At 43.6% G+C, this 15,412-nt stretch overlaps 1 protein-coding gene across 2 annotated transcripts in view; it reads right to left on the reverse strand.

Annotated features, from left to right (window-relative positions):
- Window positions 1-1,955: 1,955 nt before the first annotated feature.
- Window positions 1,956-15,412, reverse strand: part of LOC128644028 (39S ribosomal protein L48, mitochondrial-like) — a 36,941-nt gene continuing 23,484 nt past the window's right edge. For both annotated transcript variants that reach the window (XM_053696790.1, XM_053696791.1), the window contains exons 7-8: window positions 2,563-2,652; window positions 1,956-2,268 (exon numbers count right to left, since the gene is read on the reverse strand). In XM_053696790.1, the coding sequence (XP_053552765.1) occupies window positions 2,194-2,268; window positions 2,563-2,652 (165 nt within the window). In that variant the 3' untranslated portion in view covers window positions 1,956-2,193. The remainder of the gene's footprint in view (window positions 2,269-2,562; window positions 2,653-15,412) is intronic.

Raw genomic sequence — 15,412 nt, forward strand, 5'->3', positions numbered from 1 at the left:
AAATGTTTGAATACATATATTTAGAACTTTATAAAAAAAAGTGCCCAACCATAGCTTAGAGTGTCACAGAAAATAAGACTTACTTACCCCAGGACACTCATCTACATGTTGTAGAAAGCCAAACCAGTACTGAAACGAGAATCATTAGAGGTAATGGTATATATAAGAGTATATCGTCGATCTGAAAAGGGAGGTAAGAGATGAATCTCTACGACCGATAACAGAGAACCTATGAAATAGACCCCGTAGAAGGAGATCATTGAATTCAAATAGGCAATACTCTCCTCACATCCCTCTTGACATTCACTGCACGCTGAGAGGAAAACCGGGCTCCAACCTGCTGCGGAGCGCATATCAACGTAGAATCTAGCACAAACTTACTTCACCACCTCCATAGGAGGCAATATCAGTCACTTCTGAACCTATATACACACAGGTTAAACTTGACCAATGGGGGGTTTAAAACAGGGTTAGATGCCTCCCATTGTTCTTTGAGTACAAGCATAAAAGCCTTTGGGAAATGTCATATCTGTTAACTCAGTCTAAAACATTTGATGGAGCTAAGGCTGCGGCTTGAACACATTTATAAGCAAATTAGTCTATAAATTACCATTATTTAAAAGGGACAGTAAACACCAGAATGTTTGTTGTTTAAAAAGGTAGACAATCCCTTTATTACCCATTACCCAATTTTGCATAATCAGCACAGTTATAATAATATTCTTTTTACCTCTGTGATTACCTTGTATCTATGGCTCTGCAAACTGCCCCCTTATTTCAGTTCTTTTGACAGACTTGCATTTTTAGCCAATCAGTGCTTGCTCGTAGGAGCTTCACGTGCCTGAGCTCAATGTTATCTATATGAAACACATGAACTAACACCCTCTAGTGGTGAAAAACTGTCAAAATGCATTCAGATTAGAGGTGGCCTTCAAGGTCTTAGAAATTAGCATATATAGCATAGATTTAGCTTTCATCTAAGAATACCAATAGAACAAAGCAAAATTGGTAATAAAAGTAAATTGGAAAGTTGTTTAAAATTGCATGCCCTATTTAAATCATGAAAGTATTTATTTTACTTGACTGTCCCTTTAATGGCAAAAAAGGGGAGCTGAAAATCAGTACCATCGACAGGCTAAGAGTCAGTTATCTTATTTTAAAAATAGCTAATGCACTTTCACTGATATTAGCAGCAGACTGGGCATAGTTAGATCAACATAAAGGGTATTGCATATCTTATGACTCTTAGGGTAGCTTATTGGGATAGGGGAATGAATACTCATTAAAATACTATCGGGGGCGGAGCCTAGCAGCACTCCAAGATGGACGTGCTGGCTTAGAGCTCTGTGTACAGGGGAAGCTATTGAACAGATTATCTCCTCAATTTGAGCCTGATGACCCACAAAAATGGGTATAATTAAGCAGTGACACAGAGCAGAGCTGAATAATATAAAAGTCACCTCCACTGCTACTCCAGACAGCGGCCAATTACTGGAGATGAGAACGGCGAGACCATGTGGCCGCAACTTATGGAGTGGTTGTATTAATGCCAACGGCCTAAAGATCTTTCAGAAATAACAGTGTATGGGAGCTGAAAGCTGAAATGATTCAGATTACAGCAGAAATCTAAAGTAAGAAGATTTACTGATGATACTTTAAAAATCCTTCTAGGAGGGGAGATACTTCTAGCCTAATTGAATGCTATGACTTGTGATACTCGATGTACTCAACTCTAACAACTTGTTATTTAATTCATACTGGTTAACTGTATGCTGTTATTTGACTTACTGGAATATTCTAATAAAAATAATTTCAACTAAAATTGCTGCTCTATCTGAATCATGAAAGCTTAATTTTGACTTAAGTGTCCCTTTAAAAATGGACCTAGTTGCTCGCTAGTTTCTGTAATTAAACCGTCTGAAGCTGTCAAGAAAAAAAGAAAAAAAAACACAAACTGAAAAAAATGTTTTTATTAAATAAAGTATATTTTATATTATTCTTCCCCCTCAAGAGAGAGAAAAAGAACTCTGTGTATAACAGGGCGTTGTCTGATTAGACCTCAGATTCTGCAATATTACACAACTTGTGTGCAGCGCAGGCTTATTCATAAAACAAGGGTGCGTTCTGCAACACGTTCTCCTCACACACAGGTCACTACAGCAGATCTTTATGCATAAAAGAAGCAGAAGTGTTTCAGCTCATTGATGCCACCAAATTTTCAAGTTCTGGACGAGCTTTAAACCGGACCTGGTAATCAGCCTCAGTGTGCTGTAGAGAGGATAAAATAAAGGGAATATTATATACATCACGTGCACACACACAACACAACAACACTATGAGAGAGAGAACTGTAATAAGGCTCTAGAGAAAATAATGAGCTGTAGCAGATGAACAAGTCCACTATCTATGTATTTATACTACCTGTTAACAAGCTACACACAGAGGTGGTGGCAACCCCCTAGTTTTTGTACCACTCACTCACACCTGAAGCCCCCACCCACTGGGTATAGCTGCCCAGAAGCTAGTAACACACAGGGGGTTCTGTACAAAGTGCAAACTTACCTCTTTAACCAGCAACTGGACTCCTTCTGGTTGATTCATAATAAGAACTTCCATGAGAATAGGAGCCAATGTAGCACTTAAACCACTCACCTAGAAGACAAAATAAAACATTTCTATACATTAACACTTTATTTTATGTAATACCCCAAGAATAGCATATAAGGGACTCTGGTGCCCTATAATAAACATGCATAACACAATACTACTCTTTATACATAGAAACTAAACATCCATAGTGAATCTAACCAGTCTTAAAGGGCCATAATGGTCTAACAATTACATACTCTATAGAACCCTGCTGTAATGTATTAAACTTTTTTCCCCAAGACCCAGTGCAATGATAACACATACCTTTACGACCCTATTTTTATGCTTGGTCTGAATTTTTTTTGAAGAATTATACAAGATAGCTCCAAACTTGAAAGTGTTGCTCTCATACAACACACACTCATATAACACACAGACTCACATACAACACCCATACAATACACCCCGTACTCTCATACAACACATACACACCCTCATATAATACACCCCCGTGCTCTCATACAACACATATACACCCTCATATAATACACCCCCCCATGCTCTCATACAACACATACACACCCTCATATAATACACCCCCCCCATGCTCTCATACAACACATACACACCCTCATATAAATACCCCCGTGCTCTCATACAACACATACACACCCTCATATAATACACCCCCCTGTGCTCTCATACAACACATACACACCCTCATATAATACACCCCCCGTGCTCTCATACAACACATACACACCCTCATATAATACACCCCCCGTGCTCTCATACAACACATACACACCCTCATATAATACCCCCCGTGCTCTCATACAACAAATACACACCCTCATATAATACACCTCCCGTGCTCTCATACAACACATACACACCCTCATATAATACACCCCCTCGTGCTCTCATACAACACATACACACCCTCATATAATACACCCCCCGTGCTCTCATACAACACATACACACCCTCATATAATACACCTCCCGTGCTCTCATACAACACATACACACCCTCATATAATACAGCCCTGTGCTCTCATACAACACATACACACCCTCATATAATACACCCCCCGTGCTCACATACACACCCTCATATAATACCCCCCCCATGCTCTCATACAACACATACACACCCTCATATAATACACCCCCCCGTGCTCTCATACAACACATACACACCCTCATATAATACACACCCTGTGCTCTCATACAACACATACACACCCTCATATAATACACCCCCCGTGCTCTCATACAACACATACACACCCTCATATAATACACACCCCGTGCTCTCATACAACACATACACACCCTCATATAATACACCCCCCATGCTCTCATACAACACATACACACCCTCATATAATACACCCCCGTGCTCTCGTACAACACATACACACCCTCATATAATATACCCCCGTGCTCTCATACAACACATACACACCCTCATATAATATACCCCCTCGTGCTCTCATACAACAAATACACACCCTCATATAATATACCCCCGTGCTCTCATACAACACATACACACCCTCATATAATACAACCCCCGTGCTCTCATACAACACATACACAGCCTCATAATACCCCCCCATGCTCTCAAACAACACATACACACCCTCATATAATACCCCCGCCCCTCGTGCTCTCACACAACACATACACACCCTCATATAATACACCCCTGTGATCTCATACAACACATACACACCCTCATATAAATACCCCCCGTGCTCTCATACAACACATACACACCCTCATTTAATACCCCCCCGTGCTCTCATACAACACATACACACCCTCATATAATATACCCCCTGTGCTCTCATACAACACATACACACCCTCATATATTACACCCCGGTGCTCTCGTACAACACATACACACCCTTATATAATACACCCCCCGTGCTCTCATACAACACATACACACCCTCATATAATATACCCCCCGTGCTCTCATACAACACATACACACCCTCATATAATACACCCCCGTGCTCTCATACAACACATACACACCCTCATACAATACACCCCCCGTGCTCTCATACAACACATACACACCCTCATATAATACCCCCCGTGCTCTCATAGAACACGTACACACCCTCATATAATACACACCCCATGATCTCATACAATACACCTCCGTACTCTCATACAACACATACATACCCTCATATAATACAACCCCCGTGCTCTCATAAAACACGTACACACCCTCATATAATACACCCCCCATGCTCTCATACAACACATACACACCCTCATATAATACACCCCTGTGATCTCATACAACACATACATACCCTCATGTAAATACCCCCCGTGTTCTCATACAACACATACATACCCTCATATAAATACCCCCCGTGCTCTCATACAACACATACTCACCCTCATATAATATACCCCCCTGTACTCTCATAAAACACAAACACACCCTCATATAATACCCCCGTGCTCTCATACAACACATACACACCCTCATATAATACACCCCCCAATGCTCTCATACAACACATACACACCCTCATATAATACACACCCCGTGCTCTCATACAACACATACACACCCTCATATAATACACCCCCGTGCTCTCGTACAACACATACACACCCTCATATAATATACCCCCGTGCTCTCATACAACACATACACACCCTCATAATATACCCCCTCGTGCTCTCATACAACACATACACACCCTCATATAATATACCCCCGTGCTCTCATACAATACATACACACCCTCATATAATACACCCCCCGTGCTCTCATACAATACATACACACCCTCATATAATACACCCCCCGTGCTCTCATACAACACATACACAGCCTCATAATACCCCCCCATGCTCTCAAACACATACACACCCTCATATAATACCCCCGCCCCTCGTGCTCTCACACAACACATACACACCCTCATATAATACACCCCTGTGATCTCATACAACACATACACACCCTCATATAAATACCCCCCGTGCTCTCATACAACACATACACACCCTCATATAATACCCCCCCGTGCTCTCATACAACACATACACACCCTCATATAATACACCCCCGTGCTCTCGTACAACACATACACACCCTCATACAATACACCCCCCGTGCTCTCATACAACACATACACACCCTCATATAATACCCCCCGTGCTGTCATAGAACACGTACACACCCTCATATAATACACACCCCATGATCTCATACAATACACCTCCGTACTCTCATACAACACATACACACCCTCATATAATACCCACCGTTCTCTCATACAACACATACACACCCTTATATAATACACCCCCGTGCTCTCATACAACACATACACACCCTCATAAAATACACCCCGCGCTCTCATACAACACATACAATACACCCCCCGTGTTCTCGTTCAACACATACACACCCTCATATAATACCCCCCCCGTACTCTCATACAACACATACACACCCTCATATAATACACCCCCCGTGCTCTCATACAAAACATACACACCCTCATATAATACACCCCCCGTGCTCTCATACAACACATACACACCCTCATATAATACACCCCCCGTGCTCTCATACAACACATATACACCCTCATATAAAACACACCCCCGTGCTCTCATAAAACACATACTCCCTCTCATATAATACCCCCCCCTCGTGCTCTTATACAAAAAATACACACCCTCATAATACCCCCCATGCTCTCATACAATACATACTTACCCTCATATAATATACCCCCAGTGCTCTTATACAACACATATCTCATACAAAAAGGTAACCACACTCTCATACAATACACCCCCCGTGCTCTCATACAACACATACACACACACATATAATACACCCCCCCCCCGTGATCTCATACAACACATACACACACTCATATAATACCCCCCCGTGCTCTAATGCAACACATACACACCCTCATAATAATACACCCCCGTGCTCTAATGCAACACATACACACCCTCATATAATACATCCCCCGTGCTCTCATACAACACATACACACCCTCATATAATACACCCCCCGTGCTCTCATACAACACATACACACCCTCATAATAATACACCCCCGTGCTCTAATGCAACACATACACACCCTCATATAATACATCCCCCGTGCTCTCATACAACACATACACACCCTCATATAATACACCCCCCGTGCTCTCAAACAACACATACACACCCTCATATAATACACCCCCCATGCTCTCATACACACCCTCATATAATACACCCCCCGTGCTCTCAAACAACACATACACACCCTCATATAATACACCCCCCATGCTCTCATACAAACCCTCATATAATACACCCCCCGTGCTCTCATACAACACATACACACCCACATATAATACACCCCTGTGATCTCATACAACACATACATACCCTCATATAAATACCCCCCGTGCTCTCATACAACACATACATACCCTCATATAAATACCCCCCGTGCTCTCATACAACACATACACACCCTCATATAATACACCCCGTGCTCTCATACAACACATACACACCCTCATATAATACAACCCCATGCTCTCACACAACACATACACACCCTCATATAATATACCCCCGTGCTCTCATATAACACATACACACCCTCAAATAATACAACACATACACACCCTCATATAATACACCCCCCGTGCTCTCATATAACACATACACACCCTCAAATACAACACATACACACCCTCATATAATACACCCCCGTGCTCTCATACAACACATACACACCCTCATACAATACACCCCAACCCGTACTCTCATACAACACATACATACCCTCATATAAATACCCCCGTGCTCTCATACAACACATACACACCCTCATATAATATACCCCCGTGCTCTCATATAACACATACACACCCTCAAATACAACACATACACACCCTCATATAATACCCCCCGTTCTCTCATACAACACATACACACCCTCATATAATATACCCCCGTGCTCTCATATAACACATACACACCCTCAAATAATACACCCCCCGTGCTCTCATACAACACATACACACCCTCATATAATACACCCCCGTGCTCTCATACAACACATACACACCCTCATATAATACACCCCCCGTGCTCTCATACAACACATATACATCCTCATATAATACACCCCCCGTGCTCTCATACAACACATACTCCCTCTCATATATTACCCCCCCCTTGTGCTCTTATACAAAACATACACACCCTCATATAATACACCCCTCGTGCTCTTATACAAAACATACACACCCTCATAATACCCCCCATGCTCTCATACAATACATACTCACCCTCATATAATATACCCCCAGTGCTCTTATACAACACATATCTCATACAAAAAGGTAACCACACTCTCATACAATACACCCCCCCGTGCTCTCATACAACACATACTCATAACACACACACTCACATACAACACCCATACAATACACCCCGTACTCTCATACAACACATACACACACACATATAATACACCCCCCCCGTGATCTCATACAACACATACACACCCTCATATAATACACCCCCGTACTCTCATACAACACATACACACCCTCATATAATACACCCCCCGTGCTCTCATACACACCCTCATATAATACACCCCCCATGCTCTCAAACAACACATACACACCCACATATAATACCCCCCCCCGTGATCTCATACAACACATACACACCCTCATATAATACACCCCCCGTGCTCTCAAACACATACACACCCTCATATAATACCCCACCCCGTATTCTCATACAACACATACACACCCTCATATAATACCCCCCCGTGCTCTCATACAACACATTAACACCCTCATATAATACCCCCCCGTGCTCTCATACAACACACACACCCTCATATCATACACCCCCCGTACTCTCATACAACTCATACTCATATAACACACACACACACTCTCATACACACCCTCATATAATACACCCCCCGTGCTCTCATACAACACATACACACCCTCATATAATACACCCCGTGCTCTTATACAACACATACACACCCTCATATAATACACCCCCCGTGCTCTCATACAACACATACACACCCTCATATAATACACCCCCCATGCTCTCATACAACACATACACACCCTCATATAATACCCCCCGTGCTCTCATACAACACATACACACCCTCATATAATACACCCCCTCGTGCTCTCATATAACACATACACACCCTCATAATACACCCACCGTGCTCTCATACAACACATACACACCCTCATATAATACACCCACCGTGCTCTCATACAACACATACACACCCTCATATAATACACCCCCGTGCTCTCATACAACACATACACACCCTCATATAATACACACCCCCCCCCCCCGTGCTCTCATACAACACATACGCACCCTCCTATAAATACCCCCCCGTGCTCTCATATAACACATACACACCCTCATAATACACCCCCTCGTGCTCTCATATAACACATACACACCCTCATAATACACCCACCGTGCTCTCATACAACACATACACACCCTCATAATACACCCACCGTGCTCTCATACAACACATACACACCCTCATATAATACACCCCCCGTGCTCTCATACAACACATACACACCCTCATATAATACCCCCCGTGCTCTCATACAACACATACACACCCTCATATAATACCCCCCGTGCTCTCATACAACACATACACACCCTCATATAATACACCCCCGTGCTCTCATACAACACATACACACCCTCATATAATACCCCCCGTGCTCTCATACAACACATACACACCCTCATATAATACCCCCCGTGCTCTCATACAACACATACACACCCTCATATAATACCCCCCGTGCTCTCATACAACACATACACACCCTCATATAATACCCCCCGTGCTCTCATACAACACATACACACCCTCATATAATACCCCCCCGTGCTCTCATACAACACATACACACCCTCATATAATACCCCCCGTGCTCTCATACAACACATACACACCCTCATATAATACCCCCCGTGCTCTCATACAACACATACACACCCTCATATAATACCCCCCGTGCTCTCATACAACACATACACACCCTCATATAATACCCCCCCGTGCTCTCATACAACACATACACACCCTCATATAATACCCCCCGTGCTCTCATACAACACATACACACCCTCATATAATATCCCCCGTGCTCTCATACAACACATACACACCCTCATATAATACCCCCCCGTGCTCTCATACAACACATACACACCCTCATATAATACACCCCTGTACTCTCATACAACACATACACACCCTCATATAATACACCCCCCGTGCTCTCATACAACACACACACACCCACATATAATACACCCCCTGTACTCTCATACAACACATACACACCCTCATATAATACACCCCCCCATCATGCTCTCATACAAAACATACACACCCTCATATAATATCCCCCGTGCTCTCATACAACACATACACACCCTCATATAATACCCCCCTGTGCTCTCATACAACACATACACACCCTCATATAATACACCCCCCCCGTGCTCTCATACAACACATACACACCCTCATATAATACCCCCCTGTGCTCTCATACAACACATACACACCCTCATATAATACCCCCCGTGCTCTCATACAACACATACACACCCTCATACAATACACCCCCCGTGCTCTCATATAAAACATACACACCCTCATATAATACCCCCCCGTGCTCTCATACAACACATACACACCCTCATATAATACCCCCCATGCTCTCATACAACACATACACACCCTCATATAATACCCCCCATGCTCTCATACAACACATACACACCCTCATATAATACCCCCCCATGCTCTCATACAACACATACACACCCTCATATAATACCCCCCATGCTCTCATACAACACATACACACCCTCATATAATACACCCCCCATGCTCTCATACAACACATACACACCCTCATATAATACACCCCCCGTGCTCTCATATAACACATACACACCCTCATATAATACCCCCCGTGCTCTCATACAACACATACACACCTTCATATAATACACCCCCGTACTCTCATACAACACATACACACCCTCATATAATACCCCCCGTGCTCTCATACAACACATACACACCCTCATATAATACACCCCCTGTGCTCTCATACAACACATACACACCCTCATATAATACACCCCCCCATCATGCTCTCATACAAAACATACACACCCTCATATAATATCCCCCGTGCTCTCATACAACACATACACACCCTCATATAATACCCCCCTGTGCTCTCATACAACACATACACACCCTCATATAATACACCCCCCCGTGCTCTCATACAACACATACACACCCTCATATAACACCCCCGTGCTCTCATACAACACATACACACCCTCATATAATACACCCCGTGCTCTCATACAACACATACACACCCTCATATAATACCCCCCGTGCTCTCATACAACACATACACACCCTCATACAATACACCCCCCGTGCTCTCATACAACACATACACACCCTCATATAATACACCCCCCGTGCTCTCATACAACACATACACACCCTCATATAATACCCCCCGTGCTCTCATACAACACATACACACCCTCATATAATACCCCCCGTGCTCTCATACAACACATACACACCCTCATATAATACACCCCCGTGCTCTCATACAACACATACACACCCTCATATAATACCCCCCGTGCTCTCATACAACACATACACACCCTCATATAATACACCCCCGTACTCTCATACAACACATACACACCCTCATATAATACCCCCCGTGCTCTCATACAACACATACACACCCTCATATAATACACCCCCTGTGCTCTCATACAACACATACACACCCTCATATAATACCCCCCGTGCTCTCATACAACACATACACACCCTCATATAATACACCCCCTGTGCTCTCATACAACACATACACACCCTCATATAATACACCCCTGTGCTCTCATACAACACATACACACCCTCATATAATACACCCCTGTACTCTCATACAACACATACACACCCTCATATAATACACCCCTGTACTCTCATACAACACATACACACCCTCATATAATACACCCCGTGCTCTCATACAACACATACACACCCTCATATAATACCCCCCGTGCTCTCATACAACACATACACACCCTCATATAATACACCCCCGTACTCTCATACAACACATACACACCCTCATATAATACCCCCCGTGCTCTCATACAACACATACACACCCTCATATAATACACCCCCCCATCATGCTCTCATACAAAACATACACACCCTCATATAATATCCCCCGTGCTCTCATACAACACATACACACCCTCATAAATACCCCCCTGTGCTCTCATACAACACATACACACCCTCATATAATACACCCCTGTACTCTCATACAACACATACACACCCTCATATAATACACCCCTGTACTCTCATACAACACATACACACCCTCATATAATACACCCCGTGCTCTCATACAACACATACACACCCTCATATAATACCCCCCGTGCTCTCATACAACACATACACACCCTCATATAATACACCCCCCCATCATGCTCTCATACAAAACATACACACCCTCATATAATACCCCCCGTGCTCTCATACAACACATACACACCCTCATATAATACCCCCCTGTGCTCTCATACAATACACCCCCCCGTGCTCTCATACAACACATACACACCCTCATATAATACACCCCCCCGTGCTCTCATACAACACATACACACCCTCATATAATACACCCCCCGTGCTCTCATACAACACATACACACCCTCATACAATACACCCCCCGTGCTCTCATACAACACATACACACCCTCATACAATACACCCCCCGTGCTCTCATATAACACATACACACCCTCATATAATACCCCCCCGTGCTCTCATACAACACATACACACCCTCATATAATACCCCCCATGCTCTCATACAACACATACACACCCTCATATAATACCCCCCATGCTCTCATACAACACATACACACCCTCATATAATACCCCCCGTGCTCTCATACAACACATACACACCCTCATATAATACACCCCCGTACTCTCATACAACACATAAACACCCTCATATAATACACCCCCCGTGCTCTCATACAACACATACACACCCTCATATAATACAACCCCGTACTCTCATACAACACATACACACCCTCATATAATACCCCCCCGTGCTCTCATACAACACATACACACCCTCATATAATACCCCCCGTGCTCTCATACAACACATACACACCCTCATATAATACACCCCCCATCATGCTCTCATACAAAAAACATACACACCCTCATATAATACCCCCCGTGCTCTCATATAACACATACACAAACTCATATAATACACCCCCTGTGCTCTCATACAACAAATACACACCCTCATATAATACACCCCCTGTGCTCTCATACAACACATACACACCCCCATATAATACACCCCTGTACTCTCATACAACACATAAACTCCCTCATATAATACCCCCCGTGCTCTCATACAACACATACACCCTCATATAATACACCCCCCGTGCTCTCATACAACACATACACACCCTCATATAATACCCCCCGTGCTCTCATACAACACATACACACCCTCATATAATACCCCCCGTGCTCTCATACAACACATACACACCCTCATATAATACCCCCCGTGCTCTCATACAACACATACACACCCTCATATAATACACCCCTGTACTCTCATACAACACATACACACCCTCATATAATACACCCCCCGTGCTCTCATACAACACATACACACCCTCATATAATACCCCCCGTGCTCTCATACAACACATACACACCCTCATACAATACACCCCCCGTGCTCTCATATAACACATACACACCCTCATATAATACCCCCCCGTGCTCTCATACAACACATACACACCTTCATATAATACACCCCCCGTGCTCTCATACAACACATACACACCCTCATATAATACACCCCCGTACTCTCATACAACACATACACCCTCATATAATACACCCCCCGTGCTCTCATACAACACATACACACCCTCATATAATACCCCCCGTGCTCTCATACAACACATACACACCCTCATATAATACCCCCCTGTGCTCTCATACAACACATACACACCCTCATATAATACACCCCCCCGTGCTCTCATACAACACATACACACCCTCATATAATACACCCCCCCCCCCGTGCTCTCATACAACACATACACACCCTCATATAATACACCCCCCCCCCGTGCTCTCATACAACACATACACACCCTCATATAATACACCCCCCGTGCTCTCATACAACACATACACACCCTCATATAATATACCCCCCGTGCTCTCATACAACACATACACACCCTCATATAATACACCCCCCGTGCTCTCATACAACACATACACACCCTCATATAATATACCCCCCGTGCTCTCATACAACACATACACACCCTCATATAATACACCCCCCGTGCTCTCATACAACACATACACACCCTCATATAATATACCCCCGGTGCTCTCATACAACACATACACACCCTCATATAATATACCCCCGGTGCTCTCATACAACACATACACACCCTCATATAATACCCCCCGTGCTCTCATACAACACATACACACCCTCATACAATACACCCCCCATGCTCTCATACAACACATACACACCTTCATATAATACACCCCTGTACTCTCATACAACACATACACACCCTCATATAATACACCCCCCCATCATGCTCTCATACAAAACATACACACCCTCATATAATACCCCCCGTGCTCTCATACAACACATACACACCCTCATATAATACACACCCCCCCCCGTGCTCTCATACAACACATACACACCCTCATATAATACACCCCCCGTGCTCTCATACAACACATACACACCCTCATATAATACACCCCCGTACTCTCATACAACACATACACCCTCATATAATACACCCCCCGTGCTCTCATACAACACATACACACCCTCATATAATACCCCCCGTGCTCTCATACAACACATACACACCCTCATATAATACCCCCCTGTGCTCTCATACAACACATACACACCCTCATATAATACACCCCCCCGTGCTCTCATACAACACATACACACCCTCATATAATACACCCCCCCCCGTGCTCTCATACAACACATACACACCCTCATATAATACACCCCCGTACTCTCATACAACACATACACCCTCATATAATACACCCCCCATGCTCTCATACAACACATACACACCCTCATACAATACACCCCCCATGCTCTCATACAACACATACACACCTTCATATAATACACCCCCCGTGCTCTCATACAACACATACACACCCTTATATAATACACCCCCGTACTCTCATACAACACATACACACCCTCATATAATACCCCCCCGTGCTCTCATACAACACATACACACCCTCATATAATACCCCCCGTGCTCTCATACAACACATACACACCCTCATATAATACACCCCCCATCATGCTCTCATACAAAACATACACACCCTCATATAATACCCCCGTGCTCTCATACAACACATACACACCCTCATATAATACACCCCCCGTGCTCTCATACAACACATACACACCCCCATATAATACACCCCTGTACTCTCATACAACACATACACACCCTCATAT

The sequence above is a fragment of the Bombina bombina genome, unplaced genomic scaffold, assembly GCF_027579735.1.
Source record: "Bombina bombina isolate aBomBom1 unplaced genomic scaffold, aBomBom1.pri scaffold_789, whole genome shotgun sequence".
NCBI lineage: Eukaryota > Metazoa > Chordata > Amphibia > Anura > Bombinatoridae > Bombina > Bombina bombina.